This window comes from Panthera uncia, unplaced genomic scaffold (genome assembly GCF_023721935.1).
Source record: "Panthera uncia isolate 11264 unplaced genomic scaffold, Puncia_PCG_1.0 HiC_scaffold_1542, whole genome shotgun sequence".
NCBI lineage: Eukaryota > Metazoa > Chordata > Mammalia > Carnivora > Felidae > Panthera > Panthera uncia.
Window position 1 is genome coordinate 31580 of NW_026058187.1, and position 17483 is coordinate 49062.

At 39.0% G+C, this 17483-nt stretch overlaps 1 protein-coding gene across 1 annotated transcript in view; it reads right to left on the reverse strand.

Moving 5' to 3' along the window:
* The window catches only part of LOC125917157 (alpha-ketoglutarate-dependent dioxygenase FTO-like), a 46124-nt gene extending 31069 nt beyond the window's left edge, over positions 1 to 15055 (reverse strand). The window contains exon 1 of the mRNA XM_049623425.1: positions 14854 to 15055. Within this exon, the coding sequence (XP_049479382.1) occupies positions 14854 to 15040 (187 nt within the window). The 5' untranslated portion in view covers positions 15041 to 15055. The remainder of the gene's footprint in view (positions 1 to 14853) is intronic.
* Between the last annotated feature and the right edge of the window lie 2428 nt (positions 15056 to 17483).

The window sequence follows — 17483 nt, forward strand, 5'->3', positions numbered from 1 at the left end:
TACATATTCCTTATAACTACTGTTGACCTTGAAAGTAAAACAGCCAGTTATTTTACCAGCAAAAGTAGTTTATTTGAGAACAGCAGAGGAAGTGCAATTCGGGACCCATGAACTATGGGTTTCAGAAAACAAAGAGTCATACCACCTTATAGAGGGAAAGGAGGTAGGAGGGGCTGCTTGAACAAAAGTCCACTGAAAGAAGGTGTTCAGGGTGGTGACACTTTCTCACTGGCTCAATTGTGGCAGTTTCTCATTGGCTGGGCTGTTGTGGAGCAAAGGGAAAATGTTCCTCACTCTTGCTGGGGCAGTCAAGTAACTTCTTCCCGCTGGCATTGGTACTTGAGAATGAGTTGGTAGGGCATGAGAGCTCCCATTTCTGTCTCTTCCCAATTCTATTACAAATGAGCTTTTCTTTATTCAGTTTCACATTACATAAAGTGATAGATGTGAACCAGCCTTACTATGGAGATCATTTCAAAACATATATAAATATTGAATCGTTATGTCATACACCTGAAACTAACATGTTACATTGTCAATTATACCTCAATTTAAAAAATAAACTTTTAGGGGCAGCTGGTGGCTCAGTTGGTTAAGCATCTGGCTCCTGATTTCAGCTCAGATCATGATCTCATGGTTCATGGGTTCGAGCACCACGTCAGGCTCTGCACTGACATCGCAGAGACCGCGTGGGATTCAATCTCTCTCTCCGCCCCTCCCCTGCTTGTGTGCACTCTCTCGCCCCCTCTCACGAATAAACAGTAATAAATAAATAATTAAATAAATAAATCTTTTAAAGAAAAAAAACCACATTATGTAAATGTAAATGTAAATACTTTCAAATATGGCTATTTAACCAAGTATAATAAATCATCATCGTTGCCATCATCATCATCAGGTAATGATGCCTCACCTAAGAAATAAATATACATTAAATATCTAAGTCAAAATCCAAAAGAGTATATTAAAAACTACCTGGGAAGCGAGCAGAAGGGTTAAAAAAAGTAACTGGGAAGAAAAACAAACCACATCTCAACAGAAAAATTGGCAAATGAAGATCAGATGATGGATAGTAATAGAAGTATACAAATGGCGAACAAACATGGAAAAGATTCTACCTTCTCAATAAATTTAAAAATGCATTTAAAACAGCAGTATGTTATTTGTACTCATTAAAGTGGCAAAATACTTTGAAATTCTAATGCCCAGTATTATCGAGGGTAAGGTAAACGAGGCTGGAGGAAGTACCTGGTAACCACATCTCATACTGCACTGGGAATGTACAATGAAAACAACCTTACAAGTTACAGTCTGACGGTATAACATGTACAGTTTTAAAGTAGCTGCACTCTCGTCTCACCTAGGTATTCCACTACTGATAATTTTTTCCACAGAAATCACAGCGGCAAAGATACATGTACAAAGATGTTCACGAGAGCAATATGTTTGATATCAAAACACTAGAAATGAATTAAGCAACCAAAAGTAGGGGGTTACTATTTAAGCCATTTTCGTTCATTCTTTCTTTAATTTATTTATTTAAATTCAAGGTGGCTAACATACAGTGTAGTACTGGTTTCAGGAGTAGAACCCAGTGATTCATCACTTACATATAACACCCAGTGCTCATCCCAGCAAGTGCCCTCCAAAATGCCCATCACCCATTTAGCCCGTCCTCCCACTCACTCCCTTCCAGCAACCCTCAGTTTGTTCTTCGTATTTATAAGTCTCTTGTGGTTTTCCCCCCTCTCTATTTTTATCTTATTTTTCCTTCCCTCCCCCTGAACATAGGTTCATCTGTTTGTTTCTTAAATTCCACATACGAGTGAAATCATATGATATCTGTCTTTCTCTGACTTATTTTGCTTAGCATAACACACTCTAGTTCCATCCATGTTGTTGCAAATGGCAAGATTTCATTCTGTTTGATTGCTGAGTGGTATTCCATTGTGTGCGCGTGTGTGTGTGTGTGCGCACGCCATATATATATTATATGCCATATCTTCTCTATCCACTCATCAGTCGATGGACGTTTGGGCTCTTTCCATAATTTGGCTATTACTGATAGCGCTGCTATAAACATTGGGGTGCATGTGCCCCTTTGAATCAGCATTTTTGTATCCTTTGGATAAGTATCTAATAGTGCAATTACTGGGTCCTAGGGTAGTTCTCTTTTTAATTTTTTGAGGAACCTCCATACTGTTTTCCAGAGTGGCCGCACCAGTTTGCATTCCCACCGACAGTGCAAAAGGGTTCCCCTTTCTCTGCATCCTCACCAACATCTGCTGTTTCCTGAGTTAATTTTAGTCATTCTGACAGGTGTGAGGTGGTAACTCATTGTGGTTTTGATTTGTATTTCTCTGATGATGAGTAATGTTGAACATCTTTTCATGTGTCTGTTAGCCACCTAGATGCCTTCTTTGGAACAGTGTCTATTCATGTCTTCTGCCCATTTCTTCACTGGATTATTTGTTTTTTGGGTGTTGAGTTTGATAAGTTCTTTATATTTTGGATACTAACCCTTTTGCAAATATCTTCTCTCCCATTCCATCAGTTGCCTTTCAGTTTTGTTGATTATTTTCTTTGCTGTGCAGAAGCTTTTTATGTTGATGAAGTCTCAATAATTCATTTACACTTTTATTTCCCTTGCCTCTGGAAACACATCCAGTAAGAAGTTGCCACAGCTAAGGTCAAAGAGGTTGCTGCCTGTGTTCCCTTTTAGGATTTTGATGGTTTCCTTTAGGATTTTGATGGTTTCCTGTCTCCATTTAGGTCCTTCATCCATTTTGAATTTATTTCTGTATATGGTGTAAGAAAGTGGTCCAGTTTCATTCTTTTACATGTTGCTGTCCAGTTTTCCCAGTACCGTTTGCTCAGGAGACTTTTTTCCATTGGTTATTCTTTCTGCTTTGTCCATGTAGGGTCCGTTTTGAGTTCTCTATTCTGTTCCACTGATCTATGTGTCTGTGTTTGTGCCTGTACCATACTGTCTTGATGATTACAGCTTTGTAATACAGCTTGAAGTTTGGAATTGTGATGCCTTCAGCTTTGGCTTTCTTTTTCAACATGGCTTTGGCTACTCGGGGTCTTTTCTGGTTCCATACAAATTTTAGAATTGTTGGTTCTAGCTCTGTGAAGAATGCTGGTGTTATTTTGATGGTGTTATTTGTTATTTTGATGTTATCTGATTGCACTGAATGTGTAAACTGCTTTGGGCAGTATCGACATTTTAACAATATTTGCTCCTCCCATGCACGAGCATAGGATGTTTTTCCATTTCTTTGGGTTTTCTTCAATTTCTTTCATAAGCCTTCTATAGTTTTCAGCATACAGATCTTTTACTTCTTTGGCTAGGTTTATTCCTAGGTATCTTATGGTTTTTGGTGCAATTGTAAATTGGGTTGATTCCTTGATTTCTCTTTCTGCTGCTTCGTTATTGGTGCACAGAAATACAACTGATTTCTGTACATTGATTTTACACCCTGTGAATTTGCTGAATTCATGTATAGATTCAAGCAGTTTTTTTTGTGGTCTTTTGGATTTCCCACGTAGAGTATCATGTCATCTGCGAAGGGTGAAAGTTCGACTTCTTCCTTGCCAATTTATATGCTTTGTATTTCTTTGTTTTGTCTAATTTCTGAGGCTACTACTTCTAGTACTGTGTTGAACAACAGTGGTGAGGGTGGGCAGCCTGTCATGTTCCTGATCTTAGGGGGAAAGCTTTCAGTTTTTCCCCATTGAGGATGATATTAGCTGTGGGTCTTTCATATGTGGCCTTTATGGTGTTGAGATCTGTTCCTTCTATCCCTTGAGGGTTTTTATCAAGATAGGATACTAGTAGTATTTTGTCAAATGCTTTTTCTGCATCTATTGAGAGGATCGTAGGGTTCTTATCCTTTTATTAATGTGGTGAATCATGCTGATTGATTTACAGCAATGGACAGATCATCAAAGCAGAAAATCTACAAGGAAACCATGGCTTTGAATGACACACTGGGCCAGATGGACTTAACAGATATATTCAGAACATTTCATCCTAAACACATTCTTCTTATGTGCACATGGAACATTCTCAAGAATAGATCATATACTGGGTCACAAATAAGCCATTTTTAAAAATCACATTTCAAGGAATACTTAATAAGAAAAAATGCTCAAGATATAAAAGTACTGAAAAAAGGGTAAAAGACATCATATCTAACAGGATATTAATTTTCTAAAAAGAAAAAATTATATGTATTTCCAAGTATAGAAAGAAATACTAGATGGAGTTAGACCAAATAGTTGTGAATAATATCTCTGCATGGGGATAATATGATCTGTTTGCGTTTGCACATTCCTATAGTTTGTAAATTGTTTAAAGTGGACATACACTACATTTTATCAATTCCGTGACATACGTTTTTTTCTTCATATTTATTTATCTCTGGAATTGGACTACATCCTAAGACGGCATCTTTGGAAGGCATACATTACTACTTTTGTACGTAGCAATAAAAAAGAAAACAATAAGTATCATTATTTTTGAAAGATCCCACAGATAACATTCAATGAGGAGATCCTCAGAAAAGAGGCATTCATTCCCCAAATGAAAAGCATGGCACACAGCCATCAGTGAAGGCGGTATGAGCTTTGGTTAGTTTTGGAAACCTTCCCCCACATACAAATTTCCCTGGGAGTGAAAATTCTTCTATAAAAACAAGCACAGAGGTGAAGATGGCCTCGGGATATGCGACTTTCCCCCTCTTGTTTCTAAATTAACTTTTATGGAATGCTCAGTTTGTTGTTGGCTTGAAAAGAGAATAGATTCTTGAGGTTAATCATTCTTGTTCACTTTCTAAATACGCAAAATGAACTTTAATCCCACTTTGGCAAGGCCTGCCTTTAATCTTCCAGATTGTAACACTTCCCGACAAACTGGAGGGCAGAGGCTTGGGGAAAGAGAAAGATGAGAAGGGACGGAGGTCAGGTGGACGGAAAACTTGAATGAAGTAGTTTTCTTCTTTTTCCCCTTCCGAATATGCAGACCCATCACTTCTGCCCGCTGCTTCAGTGAACGGTGGGAACTGGAATTGCCCGAATAAAGTTAATCAATGAGACAGAACCAGCCACTTAAACCTCTTGGCTCTGTTCCTCCATATACCTTTTGCCTTCCCGCTTGACTCATTCCTATCTCACATCTAATTCTCCCCTGGCAACTGAGAAAGATGGCTGTGGTTTCTGGTTAAAACCTCAGGAGGAAAAAAGGATGTTCTCTCCAAATATACGGTAAGTTCCTGTTACGTACAAGGCACTAAGTGCTCTGTGTAGTGCAAGAATATATATCACATAGTACTGGCTCTCAAAAAAACTTAACTCCAGTAGATAAGACCTCTATGCCAATCTTTATAGTCCAGAGGGAAAAAAGAATTATGGCATCCACACTGATTGGTCGGTGCCCCTGCCATTGTGGTATTAAGTTTTTAACATCATCCTAAATAAGTGTTATACATATACATAGATGGAGAGAAAAACACAAGGTGGAGGGAACAGTGTGAACAAAGAAAAGGAAAAATGTTTGGGCCAAAACCAATTTTAAGGGAGAGTTTTAGGACAATGATTTGACTGAGGACTATAATTTAGATCTTTTTTGAAATTTTAAATATTTATGGATAGAAGAATAATTGCACAGGAAGAGTTTAATGAAAACATCCCATCATGGAAGAAATCTGCTTCAGGGACTGACTGTTTTTAGGAAAGTGAAACTTATTCCTAGGCTGATCCTGAACTGAAACCCATAACAAGAATCAAATTAAAAATTAAAATTTTAAATTAAAAACATTTTTAAAAAACTTCCTCTATGGCTATTCTTCCTATCTTTACAGAAGTGGCAAAGAACGCACATAGGATATGCAATCAAATTAAAAGTCTGAAAATTTTTTCCCACAGTTCATGCTTTTAGGAGTTATGTTATATAGACAGAGAGCAAAAGAAGGCATATTAAGACTGCCAACCAAAAGGAAAAATTCCACCCAACCAACCCAGATGCAGATTTACCCCAATACAGCATGACCCTGACTGCATAAAATAGGAAAAAATACAAGGATCTCAAAACTCATAGTAACACATCTATCCTCAGCTTAAAAGAAACCAACACATTTCTGTTGTCTTTAGTAGTTTTTTTTTTTTTTTTTAAATAAAAGATCTGGAAGAGAATGTACACATTGATTTGAACACTGCATCACTTTGCACAATTCTGTGATATCACATGGTCACTTAGACTAGATATTAGAAAGCAAAGCATGGGTCACCGAAGGAATGGACTACCATGGAAGATTCTAAAAGCTATCTCTTGGAGATCCCCAAGTATTAAATGAATGGCCACCTATTTGGGGGAGGGACTTCAAAAACTCTCCAATCAGGAGCTTTCTAGGACAGATTATATATTTCCTTTTGCCCGTGGTTGCCATGAAATGGGGTAGAGGTGGAGGAACCAATCCTTGGTTTATTCATTCACTCATTAACTCCATAATTATTTATTAAAGCACCTACCATGTTCACAGTACTGTGTTAGGTGACACAGAGGTTACACATTTTTAGAAACCTGAAAGAGGGTAGATAGAAGACATTTTTAGAAAATTCCAAGTAAGAGAAAGACATAAGATCCAGATTTTTAAAAATGGAATAGCGAAGGACTGCAAGGAGGAGAAATCTCAGTATGATAACTGGAAATCTCAGTATGATAACTGGAAGAAGTCAGTATTTATCAAAACATGAAATTGGTAGTAAAACAAAACATCAAGTGACACAGAGATAGCACTATGGCATGGTTATTCTTTCAATAAGAATCAGGAAAGGCAACTGTGAATTCCAGGGGGAGAGTGAGAGCCACACAAGAAGGCCATGGTTCAAATACAAAGTAGGCTAAAATGGAGCACAATTCTGGGTCTTTGATGAAGTATAAAATCTTGGCCTGACATTTGTAACATTCCCTTTCAATGGAACAACGTCAGGGATTGCTGTGGACTCCACATTCTATTTACGGGATCCAGTCACTTTATTTGGTTCTACAATAAGGGACACATATACATAAGCACTGGTATGTACCGGCTTTCAAATTTCAGGTTCAGTGTACAGAGAAAGCATAGTCATCTTATCAAAATTATAGATCAGTGTGTAAACGATATAAACCTTAATGATGTCAGAGTAATGATATGGCTCAAAGGGAACTTACACCCCCCATTTTACATTCTAAAAGTCAAGAGTCTATCTACATATTGGTTATAAGGTAATCAACTACAAACACACACACACGCGCGCACACACACACACACACACGTAAATGCTATGTAATAAAACTCAGCAAAGTGAGGGAGTTTAAGAAAGCCACTTCCCCATTTTTCTTTTTTCTTCACATTTTTCTTAATGGAGGGACAGCCAGTGCCTCAATTTGCTGGAGGAAGAGAGAGAAGTATTAAGCAAGTGTTTAAAAGTTAAGGAAGTGGGGCGCCTGGGTGGCTCAGTTGGTTGAGCGTCCGACTTTGGCTCAGGTCATGATCTCATGGTTTGTGGGTTCGAGCCCTGCATCGGGCTCTGTGCTGACGGCCTGGAGCCTGCTTCGGATTCTGTGTCTCCCTCCCTGTCTGCCCCCCCGGCCCCGCACACTGTGTCTCTCTCTCTCCTTCAAAAATAAATAAACATTTTTTTAAAAAAATTTTAAAATAAATAAATAAATAAATAAATAAAATAAAAGTGAAGGCGGTAATCACTTAAAGAATAAAACGCAAATATGCTAAAAAGTGGTCACTTTTAAGAAATGGAACTTGGGGTAAACATCTGGGTGGCTGAGTAAGTTGAGTGTCCAACCCCTGATTTCTGCTCAGGTCATGATCCCAGAGTCGTGAGACTGAGCTTCATGTTGGGCTCCATGCTGAATGTGGAACCTACTTAAGAACTTCTCTTTCTCTCCCTCTGCCCCTCCCCTTCTTGCATGCACTATCTCTCTCTCTCTCTAAAATTTAAAAAAAAAATTTTTTTTAAGAAGAAATGAAATTTGGGGACAGGTGACAAGGAGTTTTTTTCCTTTCCATTCCATTTTAGATCATCCTCAACTGCTTGAATTTTTATTTCCTAGTTTGATATTGTTTTATAATAACAATAACAATACGAATGAGGTACTGATAGGGAAAGATCTCCAGGATATATTAAGAAAAAAAAAAAAAAGCAAGTACTAGAATAAAAAGGTTGCATTTGTCTGCTTTTTTAATAAAGCAGCAGCAATATATATGTAAATATGTTGGCATAACTATATTTACGTTAATGTCGACAAAAGGACCTGACAGGAAAATAAAAGAAGTTCCGAGTTTTAGTCTATATAATTCCATACTATTTGAGTCCTCTACAATGAGAAGATGTGTGTATCGATCAGTTCAATTACTTTTTCCCACATTTCGAAAGAAGAAAGATCCCATGATTACATAATTAGTAGAGTTGCATGATTCAGCAGAAGGAAGAACAGCTTTGGTCTCAGAAAAACCTGCATTCAGGGGCATCCGGGTGGCTCAGCAGGTCCAACTTCAGCTCAGGTCATGAACTCACAGTGCATGGATCCGAGCCCCACGTCGGGCTCTATGCTGACAGCTCAGAGTCTGGAGCCTGCTTCGGATTCTGTGTCTCCCTTTCTCTCTGCCCCTCACTCCCTCACACTCTGTCTCTCTCTGTCTCTCTCTCTCTCAAAAATAAATAAACATTAAAAAAAATTTTAAGAAATAAAAGAAAAACCTGCATTCAAACGCAAGCTTCACTAGGTACGTCACCTTAAAGAAGCTATTTTACCTCTTTACGCCTCTATTTCCTTTTTATAAAACAGCTTTATTGACATATAATTCACATACCAAACAATTCACTCATTGAAAGCATATGATTCAATGTATTTTAGTGTGTTCACAGGATTGTGCCACCATCACCACAAATGAATTTTAAAGCATTTTCAGACTCCTAAAAAAAATACAAAACCCACATACCCATTAGCAGGCAATCCCCATCAATTTTCTTTTCTGGCAAAAAATAGGGATTGGAGAGAGAGGACTACCTACCTGATGGACTTACTTATAAGAAAGAAAGAAAATATATCAAAGCCTCTAGCACGGTGCCTGGCCCTCAGTAGGTACTCATGCATTTCAGGTAAAGTTCAAGACATCAATGACCGAAAATAAGCACAAAGAATGGAAATGATAAGAAAGTGTAAGAGACAGACAAACCCTTTCAAGGACCCAGGAATCCTATCCACAGAGTAAGTTCCGCAAGAGTGGCCCTCTCTCTAATTCCGCTGAATACAAAAGAATCAGGCTATCAAGACAAAAAGCACAAGTTTGAAAATGTCAGCATTTGCGGGCACGGTTTAGAGTGAAAAGTTTCAGGAGGACAGATACATCCTGCAAAAACATGACGAGCAAGGGGCAAATAATGTAGTTTGCTGAGAAGGTAAGAAGAACACCACGAGTTCGTATTGGATGAGCAGTTGAAACTATACTGTCATGTTTCTACTTTTCAAAGTGAAAACAAACATGACAGGTGCTCATTTGGCTGTTCGAGCACTTTCCACTTAAATGGCAATTCCTCAAGCTTACCGACTGCAGCCTCAAGTTATAATTTATTACTGTTTCTGTATTATTCCCTTGCCTCGGCAGAAAGCAGAACATAGCACCTACATTTCAAGGCCCATGAGAGGTAATAAAGTATAATTATTTAGAATTTATGATTAAGCCATAAATTACCGGAACTTTTTAACTTCGGTTGGTCAGTCAAGAGTTGGGGGAGGAAGGGAATGGGGTCAGAGGAAGAAAAAACAAAAGCCTTTTCCTTGGAATAAAATGTCTAAATCGGGGCAGGACTGAGGGACACCGGGAGGATTTACGAAGATACCACAGTCTCCAAGTTAAGTCCCAGAGGAACCCCAGTTAAGAGGCTTTAAACTCCTAGAAGCCTCTGTTCTAGAAGGCTAGAGGCGACACACTCCAACTGGAGCGCTCATGTTGACGCCCAAAATAGAAGCATGGTACATTTTCGGGTTAGACCACATCAGACGTTCACAGTGTTCTGTGAAATACCAAGCCAGAGGTATTTTAAAGAAGGTGAACCTGATCTGGAAAACACCACTGACCAGGCTCTACAGGTAAACTCGGCCCTCAACCACGGCAAGAGCGTGGTTCCCACAGAGCTCCGATTCGACCCTGACCAGACGGCAACTCTTCCCCCCTCAAGAGTCAGTTGGTGAGCTGTCCCCGTCTTGCAGGTCCTTTATGTGCAAAGATATGTATGGGACAGGGAGGTACGAAGCTAGCAAAACTCGGGGCATGAAGCAGGGTAAGAATACAACATTCTGTGCTCTTCTGTCACCCGCCCGCCTCACTGGTTCTCCTGGAACGCCAGGGCCCGGCTCCCAATCTTGGTTGGCCCCCACATACAAAGCACTTTCTTCTTTGGCCTCCCACCGGCCCTGAGAAGCAGGTACCACGAAGCCCTAGTTTTCCAGGGGAGGCAGAGACTCAGACAAACACTAACAAGGCAGAGCCAATAGTCACCGCAGTGAGTCTGGAACCTGGTCACCTGACAGGAAATGGCCTTTTCATCATTCTACCCTAAACTGTTGGTGAAGTAAAGCAAAACCAAAAAGAAAAACGAAAGAGAAACAGCGTGCATTTCAACTGACGTTGCTTTCTCTCTATCTCTCTCTCTCTCTCTTTTTTTTCGCCATGGAAATTTTACTTGGTAACTGAAGCTTGGAGATAGCTATTTGAAAATGAAATTGAGTTTGGATTGAAGGAAACAAAAATAAAGAGACCAGACAGAACAGAGTCATGAGTAGTAACATGTAAAAAACAAAAGGATAAATGAAGGGTTGGGCAGGGGAGGAGGTCTGCCCCAAATGTTTACCCAGCACCCTCACCTTTGTCCCGAAACATCCCATCTCCACACCCGGCTCCTGGTTAATGAACATAATTTGGTTGATGTCCCTTGAACTGTATAATCTTTTCTACAAAAAACAAACCCGCAGTTTGTCTCCAAGCCACTTTTAAGTCCCGAACGCCCTGGTTACATTCAGTCTATGGAAAACATCTGTGGCAAAGTAAATCATCCTACCCTGAGAAAGACCAGAGTGTGTTTTTTTTGTCCCCCCTCTAAGTGTGTTTTGAAGTCCTGGTTGGAAAATTAGTGAAAATTGTAAATCTGTTTGCAAATCTGGTCATGTCTAACTCTGAGATTAGGGCAAAGATTCCAATTTAAAAGTAAACCGTGACAACCCCAGTTAAGCGTGTCCTCAGGCACTGCCAGCAGGGCCTTCACTCACTTCCACAGGCGGTGGATTTATTACAGGCACCCGACACGTTCCCCATCAGACACCCCTGGAGTATTTGCTTGAGACAGCAGGGTTCAGTCTGCACTTCCTCTGCAGACCAATATATTATTATAAATTGAGCTAAACTGTTTCCTTTTCATAAGTGCTATGAAGTTCAGATTTCAGATATCGGCACAGGGCTGAGGTCCCTCGGCAGGGCTCCGTATAGGATTTGGATTTTAAAAAGTGAAGAGAAAAGGTAGCAAGAGACCGTGGCTGCTTTTAGTTTTGTTTTATGCTGCTTAAGAGGCGGCGGGGCAACGTTCACTTGTAGAAAATTCTGAACATGCGTTCTTAATCAAGACAATAAGAATTTGCCTGAGTAATAATAAATAAGGAATAAGTGGATTCTACATGAATATATTCTAACGGTGTGCTTTGGGTACGTTGTGCTGTGGCTGGCCCAGGTCCATAGGGTACCAGCTACTTCGCCTAGAGCTAAAGGCAGGAGTCAGGAAATCAGGAATAGATACTGTCTTGGATATCAGCTCCTATAAAATAATAACACGTGGGGCGCCTGGGTGGCTCAGTCGGTTGAGCGTCCCACTTCGGCTCAGGTCATGATCTCGCGGTCCGTGAGTTCGAGCCCCGCGTCGGGCTCTGTGCTGACAGCCTGGAGCCTGCTTCGGATTCTGTGTCTTCCTCTCTCTCTCTGACCCTCCCCCGTTCATGCTCTGTCTCTCTCTGTCTCAAAAATAAATAAACATTAAAAATTTTTTTTTTAATAAAAATAAATAAAATAATAACGCTCACTTCTGTTTATCACCTACAATAGCTAAAGGGACAAATGTATATTTGAAATGTATATTCATTACAACATATAGGTAAAGGGGGCAATGTAATTACTTAATATTTTCATTATAATCTATTTCCGGGCAAGAGAAACAGAACTTTACAAAGAAAAGGAAAAGGAGGAAGCACCCAGAACACCCTTGTCATCATCTTCTCTTTCCTTCCTGAACAATCTAGTCCTAAAGCCTTTAGGTGAAGCATAGGCGTTGTGATGAGGGAGCAAGAGGGGGGCCCAGGAGCCCAGAGCAGGGGTCAGTGAGGAGGGAGAGGAGGGCGGGCTTCATGTGGGTGTCAGAGCCCAAATGGGATAAAAGGACAAGTTATAATCCACACGCCCTACTAACTGTGTAACCACAGCTATGTCACTACATCAATTTAACCTGAATCATTTCTTGTCCTATATAACTAACATTTACTTTTTAGGGCTATGGAGACAGTTAAAAGAATGCTTGACCTGTCATTAATCCCCACTAAATGTGGCTGTCATTCCCATACTACTATTTTTCCAGATGCATGTATGTATAGAAAAAAGACTGAAAAGGAATATACGAAAACAGCAATGAACCTGATTTTTATATTCTTCTATCACTTATACCTTTCAGCGTTTCTTTTCTCTACAACGAACATGTACTTTACTTTCATAATCAGAAAAGAACACACAAGATTGTTCTTAAATACATGGAAGCTAGCTGAACTTTTAAAATGTATCTTTACCGTTTCTAAATGCAGAAAATTAAGATGGCAATTTAAAACGGCCCCAACTGACTCTCACTTCCTTTAAAGATACAAACTGCGAATAGAAACTCGTGAACAAAGCATCCAGAGGAAAGTGGTTTATTGGCTGAAATTAAAACCCATGTATACTCAAGGTAAATACCCATGTGTGGGTTGTACATTAAAAATGAGGAATAATCTGTTAACCTACAAATGATGCTTGTCGATGGGGCAGAGACTTCAAACTAGAAACTCAGTTCCTGAGGCAAGCAGGGGATGCTCTCTCAGTAAGAGCTGACCTTCAGACTAAAAATGTGCCCACATAGAGATTTCAGTGTATTGGGATTGAGACTAAATTGTCCCTTTTAGAGCAGGAAGAGCACCGTATATGCAACCTGCAAACCATCCTTTAAGAAAAGAACAATCTCTATACGATCTCCCTCACAAACTTGTTTGGAGAGTGATTGAGACTCTTAAGTGAAACTGATTTGTAAATTATAAAGCAACATGCAAATGGCAGGGAAGAGATTTAGGGCTTACTTCGATCAGTGTTGGGCAAATGTGGGAATCACCCCATGAGAAGAGGTGAAGGGACACAGCATTAAGCACCAGCAAATCACGCACCACGGGAAAGTCATTCTCTACATAATGACCTTCCCATCTTGCTGCTGACAAGGAGAAAGTCCCAGATTGGTGCCATTGTACAGTTAACACGTTTCTAACAGTTACACGTGTCCCTTTTTCATAAAGACAGAACAGGACTCAGATTCAGGATCTGCAGCAACCAAAGGCAGCAGGCACTTAATACTGTTTTACTTTCCATATTTATAAACCTCTTCTAATTACGCCAAGTGATACTGGTCTTCCACTTAAGATAGTGATAGAGAATCTCCTTCTAAAATGAACCCATCTCAGTGAAACAAAGAAAGTGAACCTATTGAGAGAAAAATATTACATAAGTAATAGTACAGGTAGCACAGGGATATGGCAAGAATCTTGAAGTTAATGTGTAGATGCCTGAAATTTGGAGAATGCTTAATGAGGTAATGCCCTGAAGAGCTAATCCAAACTCTGAATTTCCAGAAGGCAAGGACCAAGTTTTACCTATTTCCAGCATCTCCTCCAGAACCTTACACAGCATGGAGGACATCACGGGCCCTCTATAAATACTCAATTGATTGAGAAGCAACTCTTATCATAAATACCGGCTTTGGGCCTTGGGGCTCCCCAGCTCTAAAGTCAATACATGAGTAGATTCCCCCAGGCAGGTAAGAGTGAGATAAACCTTGGATAATCAGGAGCTAAAGCCAGTGACAGAATAAACCCAGGGAAGCTTTGTGAGTATAGAAGGATACAGTTTACATGCAATGCATTGGAAGACAAGCAGAAAATCCAAAAAAAAACACAAAGAACTTAGAGCAAAAGCTGCTCAAATCCTGCAGCTTCTCCGGTTAGCCTAAGCCTGAGATGCTGCCCCCCCAAAAGAACTCAAAGACAAGTGCACAGAAAGGCCACGTTGTCAGGTCAGCTCCTCCTGAGAAGAAACTAAATTCAGAACTAGAAAAAAAACTTTCACTAAGAACTTATACAGACAGGGAAATCATTTTAAGTAGCCTCCACTCCCAGTGTGGAGAGGGAAATCATTTGAATACTTCACACTGATAAGTTGATTTGGATGACGGAGTAACTCAGGGAAAGTCCTGAAAACTGTTTTAGCACATTTGGGAAACTCCAAAAACAATCAGAATGGGAGGAGGAAAAAAAAAAAAAGCAGCTTTTAAAAATGAGCGATAGCTAAAAAAGAATAAGGAAATAAAAACAAACAGAAAAAAACTAGTTACATGTAGAAGATTCATTATCACTATAAAATACCTGAAAAGCTTATTCCAAAAGACACATTCAAAATAGGTAGCCAACAGTCTAAAATTTAGACACCAGAGCATCAATATAGTTTTGACCCTCCTAATTACCAAGCATAAAATAGCAGTCTCCTTGGTGAAGGGGTATTGCCAGACCAGGCGTCTCTATGTCCCACGAGATCTTAAAACCAACATGCCAAGTATCAGGATCTCTGCCTTCAAGCTGGGGATCATCCTCACTCTCCTCTTCAGGGCCTGTCAAAAAGAGAAGAGAGGGATCAGGAAGGAAATGTTTCATCTCAACTTCTGGGCTTTATCAACGTGATCTCAGGAATAATTAAGTTTTAATAAAATATGCATAGTAAGTGAACTATATCCTCCTTTTACGTCTCTTAAAAAAACATTCTTTAGAATATCTTTAACATGTCCTTTATTTTTTACTCAGGAAATATCTTTAAATGATAAGGGAATAACCCCAGATACCAAGGAGAATAAAAGACTATTTTATTAATTCCATGCAAATAAATTAGACAATGTGGATTAAATGGGTAGATTTTAAGGAAGATATTAACTACCAAAATCGACCCCAGAAGGGGTCGAAAAGTTAACAAAACCATAAAAGGTATAAAGTCAGAGAACTATCTCTTAGGAAAACATATGTGTCAAGAATTTCAAAGAATTCTACCAAACAATTAAGGAATGGGTTATTTCAATATACTTTAAATTGTTTAAGAGCATAGAAAAAGAAAAGTTTCTGAATTCTTTTCGTGAAGATAGGATAATATGTATCAAAACCCAAAAAGAAAACACATACACACACACACATACACACACAGATCTCACATCTGAGAACCAATGCACAACTCCTAAATATAGGGAAATAGAATTAAATCTAGCAGCATATTAAAAGAATAACATTCCATGACCAAATTGAACTTATCACAGGAATACAAGGATAGTTCAATATGCAAAGTGTTATACTTAAAATTTATCATATGCATAGGTGAAAACTAAGAGTCACCAGACACACACAAAGTATTTAATAAAACACATCCTTTCAGGGGCGCCTGGGTGGCGCAGTCGGTTAAGCGTCCGACTTCAGCCAGGTCACGATCTCGCGGTCCGTGAGTTCGAGCCCCGCGTCAGGCTCTGGGCTGATGGCTCGGAGCCTGGAGCCTGTTTCCGATTCTGTGTCTCCCTCTCTCTCTGCCCCTCCCCCGTTCATGCTCTGTCTCTCTCTGTCCCAAAAATAAATAAAAAACGTTGAAAAAAAAATTAAAAAAAAAAAAAACACATCCTTTCAAAACCAAAATATCAATAAAATAATGAGTGGCCAGTTCCTTAACACGATAAATACAGACCTCTCTCAATCAAAGCCAGCATCATATATTAATAGGGAAATATTAAAAATATTCCCAAAGTTAAGAATTAGGAGACAATGTCCTTTATCAGCACAATAACTCATCACTATTTTGGAAGGAATGACCAACACAAGGGTGCTCTCTGGAGTTGCCTAACAGAGGAGCCCTAATTAGACCAAAAGAAAACAAAGAAGTAAAAGATTTTTTTAGAAGAACAAGTGCATTTTTACAAATAATGTTATTATTTGCGTGCAAATCAACCAGGAAACATATATCCCAAGTGATAGTCAAATTAAGAAAAATGCTAGCTACAAATGTGTGCGTATTAAAACATCCAGCAAGATTCTTAAATGTGTATACTGTCTATAAGAAAAAAAAAAGTTAAAATATTATTGAAGGACACAAAAGAAAATTTAAACAAATGTAAAGATGTTATTATGTTCTGGGGAAATAAAACTGAACACCATGGGAATGTTCGTTCTCCCTAAACTCATCTATAACACAAACCTAATAGAAATAGCAACAGGACTGATTTTTAGTTAAGTGGCGCTGGTAACTAGACAAGCTGATTCGACAAATCACATGGAAATATAAACAAGCAAGCATAGCCAGGGAATTTTTTTAATGCATAAAGAGCTCCTGCACATCAATAAGATAAAGATCAATAATCAAACAGAAAAACAGACCAAAGTTATGAAGACAGAACACGTAAAAGGAAGTGTGTAAACATTTAAGAGATGTACAAACTTACTCATATAAGAGAAATGCAAATTAAAGCCACAACAGATATTTGGTAACTTAATCAGATCAGAAAAGATCAAACACTGATAAAATATGGTATCAGTAAGAGTATGGCAAAATGGCATATTCACACTCTCTGTAGAGAAAAATCTGGCAATCCTTATCAAAATTATAAATGCTTCAACACTTTGAACTTCTAGGAGTTCCGCAATGCCACTTTCAGAAATGTATCCTCAAATTCCTACCTGCAAAGGCTGCAAAATGACTTTACAGCAAGGATGTGCACTGTACCACCATTTAGAAAAGCCAAAGATCAGAAATAACCCAAATATCCATCAATAAGTTTCTGGTTAAATGAATTATGAAATGTCCAGGCAATAAAATATTCTGTAGCCACTAAAAGTAAAATGACTATGCACTGACACAGAACTATGTGATATATTTTTAAGGGAAAGAAACTGACAGGCCACAGTTTGTGTAAAATAGAAACACATACACACACGTGTGTATACATGTACAGGTAATGTTTCTAGAAGGATACTCAAGATTTATTTTTACATGTGGCCGGGAAAACTACGTGGCTGGGGTCCAGGAGGGGAGAAACACATAAACGAAGTGAAAGGCAAGGAATATAATCTG